This window comes from Varanus komodoensis, unplaced genomic scaffold (assembly GCF_004798865.1).
Source record: "Varanus komodoensis strain SLA01 unplaced genomic scaffold, ASM479886v1 scaffold46_3, whole genome shotgun sequence".
In the NCBI taxonomy this organism is placed as follows: domain Eukaryota; kingdom Metazoa; phylum Chordata; class Lepidosauria; order Squamata; family Varanidae; genus Varanus; species Varanus komodoensis.
Genome location: NW_025336044.1, coordinates 5,641,608 through 5,654,215, shown reverse-complemented (window position 1 = coordinate 5,654,215; position 12,608 = coordinate 5,641,608). Strand labels below are relative to the sequence as shown.

Sequence of the window (12,608 nt, the reverse complement as noted above, 5' to 3'; positions counted from 1 at the left end):
ATTAAAACCAGACTGCAGTCCTAAACACTCTTCCTCAAAGCCAGCTCAATCAGAATTGATAAAAGAAATAAGAGAGGGGATGGTTAATGTGAAATTTACTGCCACTTTTCTTTTAGATATCTAATATGCAGGGCAGAGCTGGGAAGGGCCATCAAGCTCAATCCCCTCGTCCACCTCTGCATGTGGTCACCCATCCAGCTGCAGACCTGTGCCTTTCCGGCTAGCAAAGGTGACCTGACATGCAAAGCTATGCAGGCCACAGACTCCCGCATTGCCTCCTCTGTACCTCCTTCGGGCACACTGCAGCCTCTGGGTTCCCTCTGGTTTTTTTTCTGTGTACCACTTTTGCACTCAGGACCACTTCATCTGTTATAGGCTGGTGAACACTGGAGGTGTTGGCTGCTTTTTAAAATGGGAAAAACATTAAAAAAAGCAAAAACCCCACTGGTGAACTGAAATGTTTCACTCTGGGAAGAGCTATACCATTTAATCCTGATGAGTGAACTACACATGAACCTTGGTAGAATTATGATGGCTTTAGACTTCGGTAGAAAAAGCCTATATTGAAAACTAGGGCAGACACACCTGCAAAATAACTGGGCAAAGTTTCCCCTCCCTTCTGTGCTCTGCATCCCAGTAAAGCCCTTGTAAAGGAGCCCCACTTTCGTCAGTTTCAGAAGCATGTAAATGTTTTTGACAACTAATCCACTAAATTAATGAAATGCTCAGGGGATTAGTATCATTAAGGTGAGAAATTCACTGAAGGCTCTGTGTGCGTGTACGAAGTGAATTCCTGGCTCAGACCTGAAAGCCTGGAAGGTGAAATTACAGTGCAGAGCCATTTGCAGTTTTCACTGCACGACTCTTGTTTGTCGGGCTGCCGAGATGCTTGGGAAAGTCTCTCCTCACTGGGCTGGGAGGGAATATCGTTCTGCGCTTTATGCAGCCACCACAGTGCCCCCATTCAGACGTGGCACCAAAGCACGGGCAAGGAAGCCTGATGCCCAGTGGACAAGCCACAGTTCTAGCAGCTGCTGTGCTTCCGGAGGCCACTGCACCTAAAGCCCAGTGGGCTCAGCAGAGAGAGGGAAGGAAAGCAAGGAGCAGCAGCTCCGAATCAAGCCTTGTGTGGGAAATCGGAGTGCAGCTTGGGTTTCAAACTGTAGTGGAAATAGGAGAAGCACCACAGCTGCTGGAGGTAAGGTATGCGTGACATGCAGCTGGGGAAGTTATCCAGGACAGGCAGCAGGGTGCGGCAGCCCTCGGGCTTTTGAGCAACCTGCCTTGGGGCCAGAGGAGGAGCCCAACCCTGGCTTTCCTTAAATCTTCTTTTAATCTGAGGAAATCACAGCTTCCTGCTTCCATTTATGACTTGCTCTTATGCTTTTGGCAGTGTTATACGGACACGGGAAAGCAGCCTGTAAATATTTTAAAAGGCAGCAATTTCACCTCCCTCCGTACTCAAGTGATGAGCATCCCTACTCAAATTCTACACCTGCTTCCTGCCTGCTGGTCCTGGACCTTGTGCCAGTTTCTCATCTTCTCCTTCCAACATTCCACTGCCCTGTCTCCCTGCCCTTTGATCTGGATACATCCCGACCTGTGTCTGTCACTTGTCCAGCTGCAATGCTTTCTGGTCTCATGCTCTCCAAAGTGTCTCTGCCTTTTCTCTCAGAAAAGGTTCCAAGAACACCTGTGTGATCTTCTAATGTGTTCCAAACCTTGTGAAAACCCCCTCTTCTTTAAAGGCTCTGATATAAGATCAGATTGTTTTGGTCCCAAGGGCCACCTGGGATACCAGGGATCCACACGCCTGCGTAGCGCGTGCACATACACAGCCTAGCAATCCTGACAGAGCTCACTCTTTCATCAACGTTAGCAGTGGTGGGAAGAGAACAGCCTGTATGAGTTCCTCCGGGTGAGGCAGCAGAGCATGGCAGGGGAAATGCAACAGTGCTGGGTTAGGGCAGCCAGGCCAGGGTGGGGGCGAGTGCTGTGAAGTCCTTACAGGGGGCAGAGCTCTAAATCCAAAATCTGGCTATAATGAAGCCTAGCCACATGTAACTGAAAGAAACGTGCATACTTTGCCTCCTCACTCTGCCTCCATTTCCTTCCCCTTCCTCATCTGCTTCACTTTGTGTTTCTTTTTAGAATGTAAGATTCCGGGGGCAGAGACCTGCACTTTCATTCTCTGTAAAGCACCATGGGGATAAAGGGTGCAACCATCATGATACGGGCTTCCACAGGAGGTGGTTGAGGCCCCATTGGTGAGGGTGTTCAAGGATAGGCTGGACATGCACATGGTGGGCATGTCATGAGCGGAGCCGGTTGGAGCTGGGGGTCAGACTAGATGGCCCGGGAGACCCTTTCTGACTCACTCTGTTTCTATGTTTCTATACAGCTGCTGTGACATAACTACATTGATTCACTAAAGTTTATGGGCCAACACCTCTTGTCTAGGAGGGTTGCACTGTCTTAAACATCTGCATGGCAGCCAAGAGTTCAAGCTGCAGGAGCACAGAAAAGCAGCAATCAAAAGAGCATTGTTGTTACAGGCACAGAAACCCTACCAGGAAAGAGAAGCAATCTGACTCTAGGTGCTTCTCTCATTTTTTAGCTTCTCAAATTCTCAGCTTTGGAAGTAAAATTAGGTAGCACAAATGCAATCCATCTACATACACCCTCCCGCTGGAATCTGGCTTTTTCCTTTTAAGGATGAAGGTGTCCTTTTTGTTTATTGTTTAGCTTCTGGTTATTTCTGCAGTAAAGCAGGACACAGCCATAGTCAATGAACAGCTAGCTTTTCTTTCAGGGTATCCGGGTGGGCATAATTAACACTTAAGGCTTAAGCTTAGCAAAACCAGGCCAAATCCTTCACAGTTCAAGCATTAAGTTAGCATGAAAAACCAAACACACTTGTTTTCATTGGTGGCATCATAACGCGGAGTAGGATCTTCATCATTTCCATTGACATCATAGCTTGCACTAGGGTCCTGGAAGAAACACAGAGGAGGTTGTTCACATTAGAAAAATCTTTAAAATCAGGCCTGGAAACAAGGAACAGCTTTTATTAGTGGAAAACAGGAGAAAAGGCACTGTGATGGAACTGAGGCTCTTACAAACAACAAGGCTGGGGACCTGCAAGCAATCCCTGTCTCCAGAAATAGAGAGAACACAGGAAGACACAGTTTCTGACACCCCAAATAAAAAACACAACTCAGCTTTGCACAGGTGGAGGCCTTGGAGAACTTCTCCCAGTCAGAGTAGGCAGCACTGGACCAATGGTCTGCTCCACATAAGGCAGCAGCGCATGTTCAGCTACTGGTACTCTCACCTAGCACCTCAGAAGTCAGAAGAAGCAAATGAGAAGCCCTGTTTGACACGCAGGCCTCTGGCATATAAGCCGGTCTGTTGCTGAAGCAGTTGTAATTAGCTGGTATTGCTTTTTCTTTTATTGTGGTGCTCTGAATGTACTTGTTCCACCCTAATGTTTTCATTAGGATTTTGTTAAGCTGGATTTTATTTATTCATTATTTCAATTTGTATGCCACTACAATAGCCCATGCTTGGGCTCTCTCTGCTAGTCACCACAAGAACCTTGCTTTGATGGAAAGGTGGAACAGAAAATTTAATAGTCAATCAATTATCTGATTGATTTATTAATGAATGGGGCCCTTAGCCTGAGAAAAAGGGCTAACAACTAAGCAACGGAGTTCTTGTTTTGCATGCAATTCATTTCCTAGCATCTCTTGCCAATGTGATATGCTAGCAGATGAAATGAAAGACCTTTCTCTGACTGAACAGGATCCACTACCAGTTAGAGTACGCAACACAGGGCGTACAGTCTGGCCTGGTATAAAGCAGTTTCCTATGATGGATTAGACTGCTGCATGGCATAGCAGGCTATCAATAGCAGCTGATCTTAGAGTGTCTTATAAGAGCCCACCACCACTACCAAAAAAGAGAGAAAGAAATCCAGAACCGGCAGTCTGGAGGTTGCCTATTCAGGGTTTAGACAATAAAAGGAAGTCCTACAATTTCTGAATAGGGAATGCTGGGAGTGGCCAAATTTTTCTGCTTAGGACTGCACAGGACTGCAGCCTTTAGGTCACAAAATGAAGAGGACAGAAACAGAGAAGTCCAGCTTGCTACTGAGACAACATTCTTCTGTCTCTCAGGAGAGAGCTCTAGCCAGCAAAACTCACTCTGAGCTATCCTTGGTCCTGTTCTCACTGCCCATTACACAAGAGGGCTTCTGCCTTTACTAGTTTGCTAGGCCAGATGCAGTAACTTTGGCCAGACTCTACCAAACCAACACCACCTTGCCTACTGGGACCGGACTGCTCCATATACTCTGGTTCTAAAGGAAGAGGAGCCAAGCACACCACAGATCATGCCTGTCTACATAAGAACTTCTTCTCCCCCTTGCACAGTGAACAAATCTGAGTGTTGAATCAATGTCTTCTGGCTGAAGGTACAGAACTGACTGCCATGTGATCCTTGCCTTCATCAGTCTTCTCCAATACCCTGTAAAGGTTGCGCTACAGCACTCCTAAACAACACTGGAGGTGGTGCCCAAGTCTCTCGCATGCCCTTGGTGGATGTTCCTCCCAGCATGACATGAGACTGTGCTCCAAAGTCCTCTTTGTGACACAATGGTCTATGGGGCATCCCCAGATTCCTTGCTGGGAGGAATGTCTACCAGACTGTCCAGCATGGGCAGCCAGACATTCCCTGGTCAACTTGGTATCGGTCACATCATTTCAGAGCAAAGGGGAAGCTCTGGGTTTCACACTGAGGAAGGTCCTCTGGTTCACTTCAACCCTGCACTTGTTCCAAATGGCTCAGAGAAGCCTACATGTAGTTCCCAGGTGGCCTCCCATCCAAGGCTTTGACTATTGGGTGGCAAAGAAATACAGTTAATAATTAGGCCAGATTTACAGAGCTTCAACCATAAAACTGGCTGCCCATTAACCAATGAGCCACATTCAAGGGGGTTTTCTTTCCTTGCTTTGTTTTGTTTACAGAATCATGCCCCACCCTCAGATTACCCTTTGTAAGCTGTGAGCTATTCCCATTACTGTCCCCTTTATTGCTCACATGATGCAGAGCAACACCGCATGTTGCTGTCCCCTAAGGAATTATCTAGAGCAAGGCAAGGATTTAGTTGAGACAGGAAGAGGAAGAGCGACTTGGAATGATGTTCTATGCAAAGAATTTTCTGCAGACAGGAAACACTGTCTTCCACACAACATGGAGCTGCCAGAACAGGTCTTGGCTGCAAGAGATGGCTATATAAGCACACAGAAACAACTCTCGACCTGGCACACCACCTTTCCCTACATGCATCAGTTTGATTCCTGCGCTCTTCTGAGGAGGCCTTGCTGATTGCCGCACAACCAACAGCATGCCATTAATGGTACCTCAATGGGTTTTCTCAGCAGTGTGGTATTCACCCTCTGGAACACTCTTCCATATGTGGTCTGAGACACAGAAACTGTGGCCACCCTTCGATACCTCTTGAAGAGATGCCTGTTTTCTTGGGCTTCTGCCAACATGAAATTACACTGCTCTGTTTTATTATTTCTGTATGTTTTTATGATACAATTTTATGATTGTAGTGTGCATGTCTTATGCCACTCATTTATGATATCAAGGGGTATATGAGCAGTTTTAAGAGCAAAATAATTAAATAACAGAAGAGCCTTGTGCCATGTTGATTCTGTAGTAAGTTCATCAGCGTTCAACAGGTCTTACTCTCATGCAAACAAGCACTTTCAAAGCTTACACTTTACTTACATAATTTTGTGCCAGGTCTGGGTGATGCTTTTCTATGCCATCATCGAGGATGGTTATTACTACATCTTTGCCAGTGTATCCCCTCTGCCAGGCTGCCAGAACATTCATTTCTGACCGGCATTCACTGTCATTGTCTTCACAGTGCTGAGGACAAAGACAACAGTAGGTTAGCTCTTTCTTCCCCACACCTGCTACATACTGTCTATCGAGCAACACAAGCCACAGGTGGGCAGAAGGTAGTTCCCTGGATGTTTTGAACTTCAAGTCCCAGAAGCCCATGGCCAATGATTTGGAATGCTGGGAACAGAGTCCAAAGCATCTGGCTATCTAATTCCTGCATGCCCCAGAATGAAGCAACACATCATACAGCTAAGCAAGTGAGTTTGGAAAACAGAAAGCCAAGCTGGTGAGGTTTTTTTTTGCCAAGATCCCTTCCAGACCATCCAAACAGGTTAAAACTTCCAGCCCAGTCTTGTAACTCGCTCCCTTGTAAGCAGGCACTCAGCCGGTCACTAGAATGATCACTTATTGCTTCAGACATTTAACTCTCTAGCTGAAGTACAAAGAATGACAACAGCAGAACTTCTGCCCACACAGGTGCCACAGACATCTCCCTTGGCACCATCCCACCCCAGGCCTCCTGCCCTTCCTAAGTCAGCCACTCTATGGTAGACATAGCTCCTTCCCCCCATAATACAAGGACCCAGGATTATCTCCTGAAGCTGATTCCTGGGGGATTCAGGACACATGAAAGAAGTGCCTCTTCACACAGTTGAACAATGGAACTCAATTCCACCAGAGGCAGTGAAAGCCATCGATTTGGACAGCTCCACGTGAGGATTGGACCATGGGGGAGCAAGCTATCAACAGCTACCAGCCCTGACTGCTATCAGCTACTTCCAGGATCAGAAGCAGCATGCCTCTGGGCACCAGCTGCCAGGGAACATAGGTGGGAGACTGCTGCTGCTGCTGTTCTCCTGTCCTGTCTGTGGGATCCTGTGGATGGCTGTTAACAGAATGCTCGACTAGGTGGCCTGCTCCAGCAGGGCTGCTCTTATGTTAGAAACATGGACACATAGAAACTGAGTGAGTCAGAAGGGGTCTTCCAGGCCATCTAGTCTGACCACTGGCTCTAGCCAGCTCCTCTCACGACATGTCTACCATGTGCATGTCCGGCCTATCCTTGAGGGAGAGAGACAGGAGGAGTGCGTCCCTGTTGGTTCTCCTGGACCTCTCGGTGGCTTTCGATACCATCGACCATGGTATCCTTCTGGATAGGCTTGCGGGATTGGGAGTTGGAGGCACTGCTTTGCAGTGGTTCTGCTCCTATCTCAATGGCCGATTCCAGAAGGTGGTGCTGGGGCACTATGGCTCTGTGCCATGGCTGCTATGCCATGGAGTTCCGCAGGGGTCCATTTTGTTCCCCTTGCTATTCAACATCTACATGAAACCGCTGGGAGAGGTCATTAGGAGGTGTGGGCTGTGGAATCATTAGTACACTGATGATACCCAGCTCTACCTCTCGTTTTCCACTAATCCAGGTGAGGCAGTGGCTGTGCTGAACCGGTGCCTGGCCGGTAATGGGCTGGATGAGGGCCAATAAACTGAGGTTCAATCCAGACAAGACGGAGGTCCTGTTGGTAGGTGGGTCAGGCTTCGGGATGGGGGACCTGGACCTTGTCCTGAACGGGGTTGCACTCCCTCTTAGGGACAGGGTTCACAGCTTGGGAGTGCTCCTCGACCCGGAGCTGTCATTAGAAGCTCAAGTAACAGCGGTGGCGAGGAGAGCCTTCCTTCAGCTTTGGCTGATCCATCAGCTGTGTCCCTACCTGAAGAACGACTGCCTGGCGACTGTGACACATGCATTGGTAACTTCCCGATTAGACTTCTGTAATGTGCTCTACGTGGGGCTGCCCTTGAAGACAGTCCAGATACTTCAATTGGTGCAAAATAGAGCTGCCAGGTTGCTGACGGGGACTGGGCATTGTTCTCATATAACCCCAGTTCTCCATCAGCTTCACTGGCTCCCCACTGAAGTCCAGGCCCAATTCAAGGTGTTGGTTATCACCTATAAAGCCCTCAACGGCTTGGGACCTGGTTATCTAAAGGAGCGCTTGCGTCCATATATGCCCTCCCGCCCCCTGAGATCGGCGGAGGAGGCTCTTCTCTGGGAGCCCTCTGTGAAGGATATTAGGAGGGTGAGTACCCGGAGGAGGGCCTTCTCTGCGGTGGCGCCCCACCTATGGAATGCACTCCCCAGAGAGGTCCACCTGGTGCCGTCATTGTTTTTCGGCGCCAGGCCAAGACCTTTTTATTTAAATGATATTTTAATTGTTAATTGTTGTTCTTATTTATTGGTTTTAAACTATTGCTGAGATGCTCTGAATTTTTAATGTTATTCTATCTTAAGTTGTTTATCTTTTTTGTAAGCCACCCCAAGGCTTTCTGCGATGGGGGCGGCATAGAAATGCTATAAACAAACAAACAAACAAACATCCTCACTGGTGGGGCTTCAACTACTTCCTGTGGAAACCCATTCCATACCCTAGAGATCCTAACTGTCAGGAAGTACTTCCTGGCATTTAACTTGAACCTTGGTTCCCTAAGCTTTGCTCCATTGGAACATGTCCCGCCCTCCTCTGCAGGGAAAAACAGGTCTCTACCCACCTCTGTGTGGCACCCCCTCACATACCTATATGTTGCCAACAGATCCCCTCAGTCTCATCTTCTCCAGGCTGAAAAGACCCAGTTCCCTCAGTCTCGCCTCATCCGGCTTCCCCTGCAATACAGCCACCATCCTTGTGGACCTACGCTGCTCTGACTCTAACCTGACTATATCCTTCTTGTAATGTGGAGCCCAGAACTGAACACAATACTCCAGTTGCAGGCGTACCAGAGTCATATAGAGTGGCAGTAACACCTCTCTCAATCTAGAAGCCACGCTTCTGGCTATACAACCAAGTCACACTGCTGACTCATGTTCTTAAAAGTCTGGGTAATAAAAATGTCTACTTTTTTTTACCTGTTGTATTTTATTGTATTTTCTGGATGCAGGAATGTTAAACACCATTGTATTTTTAAAATTAGGTGAGTCGGTTGTTCAAAACTAACCAAGGACTGCAGTCCTACCAAACTCCACTGAACTCTTGGGGACTTATTTCTGAGTACTTCTGCTTAGAAATCCTAGAAATTCTGGTCAACTACCTTGGGCAGCAATTGGGCTGGTTCACACAATGTGAGAAGCCATGATGAATCCTTACTGTTTGGGGTCTGTAATTTCATTACAGCCATTTCTGGAGTTCCTACATGTAGGATTAGTTTTCTGAAACCACAGAGAGAATGCAGTGTTTATTCTAAGATTTACCATAGCTTCTCTAGTTGTCTGAACCCAGGATCCATTTTACCATTGTTGGCATGAAACACCATAGAATCCCTTGGCAAGAGTGGCCCTAAAAGTGGGAACTTCTGCCCTTTGATGTCTATTGCCCTTAGCTCCCTAGCAAGTCATGTCATTGCTCACTTTATTCCCAGAAGTAAACAGGGAGACAGCACAAAATGGAGGGAGAAGGGACAATGATGGCAAAACTGCTTATTTTTGTTCAAATCTCCGTGGAAACTGAAGCAGCTGGGAAGCACCGCAGACATGCTGGGGCACTTGGGCTGGGGGGAGCCTGCCTCAGACTGCAATGGACCACGCAGGCGGAGTGGTCCGGGGGGATGAATAGCAAAAGGAGAGAGATTTTGCTGATGGAGCTGCTGGAATGTGGGCAAGGCCAGAGGATGGAGTGAGGACCACTGTCTGGGTAACCACGCGATCATCTGCCTGGGAAGGTCAGGCAAAACTGTGCATGCCATGGCAATGTGTGTTGCTGTGTCGTGTGAACCCAGCCATGGCCTCTAAGCAACTAGAGAGAAACACTTTGAAAAGCTTGTTTGTGTTAATCTTTAATCTTTTACCCAGAGCTAGGAAAGCCTGCGAAGGGTTATAAGGGTTATAAGCAGCTGTAGCCAACACTCCTGCTCAGTGGGTAGAATTCTGTTCCGTCTTCTTGTCTTCCCACTTTTGTTCTTTGAGAGCCTCAATGCCAGCTGCATTTGTTACCTGTTTAATAAAGCTTCCCGACTGTTGCCCAGAAGCATGCTGTTGTGCATGGACCACAGAGTGGTGTACAATCACACGAGAGTTGCACAAGGAACCCAAATAAGACTACTACATGAGCTACTTGTGCAACTGAGAAATATGTTGTGTGAATCATGTATTAGACATTGTCAAAATATGCTCAGCTAGATTTACAGCATGCATGCACATGCACACGCAAATGAATAGTTACCATGTACCACATTTCAGGCCAGAGAGGGTCATTGAAGGAAACAAACTGGTGGTCACGTCGAACACGTCTTTTGACTCTTCGTTTTACTTCCTGTTGCTGCAGCCATCTTACCTTCCCCATTAGTAAAATAACAATGATTAACATTTTTTTAAATAGCAGTGTAAATATTTTGAGAGATAAATAACTTTTATAAATCAAAGCAGAACAGAAAATTAACCACCCTGCACCATTTTTGTTAGCCCATACCACAACCAAAGGGGATATTTTTCCCACTAATTTGTGGGAAGTGCAAGTGGAAGGGAAGGAAATGCACAAAGAGGATCCACCACAGAAAAGTCCCTTCCCCTCATCCTTGTCCTCAACAACAAATGCCCTTTTATTTGCATTACAAAACTATGCAAGGCTACACAGGAACAAGTCCTACGGAGTTCTACCGGATTTCCTCTTAGGTAAATAGGAGGAAATAATTCTCCTAGGCACAGGATTATTCCTTAAAGATCCTAATGTTATTATTAAAGATCAGAACTTCTTCGCTGATAAAACAGTTTTAAGTATACAAATAGTTATTCATTCTATGGAACAAATTTGTCTGAGTCATGGTCTACCTTGCTCGACTTTCCCTTTTGGCTGGTTCTCCCCTTTTAAATCCAATAACTTTGGAACAAAGCAACAACAGCATAACCATTATTATACTTGATGCCAAAAATCAAACAAAGGCTGCAAGATAAAAATTCTTCTTTGTTGTTTTTAAAGGGCTTCAGTGCATTTTGATAATAAAAGGCAAGATAAAAATTCTAGAACTCTCTCCTTGCTCTTAAGAGCAGATGTTCTGCAGCTGCAGAAACCCCTCTGCACAACATTAACAAGACAAATCAGATTATAAGCACGCTGCACACTAAAAGTATGAGGCTAAAAAAATGTTTATTCATTATAAACAGAACAGGATTATAATACAACTCTACTGAATAGATGCAAACCTCACTGCACAAGCTTGTATGAAAATTAATTTTGTTTTTTCTCCCTAGCTTCTACAAGGACAGCTCCTTCTGGGAAAACAAGCATCAAATCAGGGATTAAACTCCAAGGTAGGAAGGGGTCCCCCAGGAAACTGAAAGATCTGTGGCAGAATCTCAGCAAGAGAGAAGGTTTCCTATACACGGATTAGCCTAACATTGCTGAAATAGTAAGTAGGAACCCCTGCACTGGAAGGCTGGTGCTGACCCTTCCAAATACTGCATTTTTAGCCATTGCTAAGAAACAAGCTGCATCAGACACTGCATGTGCTTAACCGAGCAGTTGACTTAAAGGACTGTCACAAGTTTTGCCTCAAGAGCTTAAAAATATCATAAAAACATGGGTTTGTTGTTTTTCTATTTTAAAAGCCCAGGGATTTGCTTTTTTTCATGTGGTTCATGAGGAGGAGGCTAAAATGGAGCCTAGGTTTTTCAGTGTTTGTTTTTTCATAATGCCACATTCCTCTTTGTCACGAATGCAGCAACATACACCATCACCTAACTTTACAGGCCTAGAAAATTACCTAAAACAGTCGCTTTTGTAGGTGACAAGGAGTACCATCTGGAAACCTCTGGTCTATTATCAAGACTGGCCCAAGAGGTGCTTTTGCAAAGGCCCGTCTGGTGTTTTGGAGCCTGATGGCAAGAAGGCAAGAGTCTGGCTCAGGACACGGGACCTGCTTGGGCCTCACGTCCAAGAGCAAAGCCAAACAAAGAATTGCCCTTTCTGATTGCGTTGTGTGCAGGAAGGCAGAGCCAACCTGCACAGAAGGTCACATTCTAACAGCATATTTATGGGGGTGGGAACCCTCCCCATAATTCCACACTGCCAGATAGAAAAACAAACCCGGAGCGAGCTGCCGCCATGGCCACCTCCTCCAGCTGGGGCACACAGTTCCTCGGAGGTGCCACCTTTAGACACCGCCGGTAAACAGCTCACAGTGTGGCTTAGGGCCTGTTGTTCTCCATTCAGTGTGGCCACCGTTGCCTGCAACAGTCCAGTGCATTTGTTTGCTTCAAGGAAGAGACTGCAGTTGTACCCCCGACAAGGAGAGCAAAAGTATGTATGGTTAATTGCTAATGAGCATGCTGATTACTGGGCTATTTCCAACACTGCCTGAATGCTAGAACAGGCGGGCCGCACAAGCACAGACAAGCAGCTTGATTCTGTTCGCTTGAGGAAAGAGCAAAAGTACCCAGCCAGCCAGTTCATGCTGTAACCTTCACTAAAGCCACTCCAGTCTCGAGCCATTAAAATGTGATGTCCTCGCTCATGATGTAATGCTAATAAGATGGCTCACATCCTTTGGGATGCTTCACATGTTATGAATTTCCATGTAAACATGAACTGTTGGCCATTATTTTCTCTGCACAATTTTCCTGAGGGTGGGAGGGTGGTTAGGAGAAAACTAAAGCAAGAGAGTCCAGGGCTGAGCTGCCCCGTGAGGAGATGCTAACTGCTGAA

The 12,608-nt window shown here is 46.6% G+C and overlaps 1 protein-coding gene across 1 annotated transcript in view; it reads right to left on the bottom strand.

Moving 5' to 3' along the window:
• Positions 1 to 12,608, bottom strand: part of PCSK6 (proprotein convertase subtilisin/kexin type 6) — a 77,077-nt gene that overhangs the window by 61,613 nt on the left and 2,856 nt on the right. Inside the window, exons 2-4 of the mRNA XM_044445005.1 lie at positions 10,131 to 10,241; positions 5,800 to 5,943; positions 2,917 to 2,993 (exon numbers count right to left, since the gene is read on the bottom strand). Coding sequence (XP_044300940.1) covers positions 2,917 to 2,993; positions 5,800 to 5,943; positions 10,131 to 10,241 — 332 coding nt within the window. The remainder of the gene's footprint in view (positions 1 to 2,916; positions 2,994 to 5,799; positions 5,944 to 10,130; positions 10,242 to 12,608) is intronic.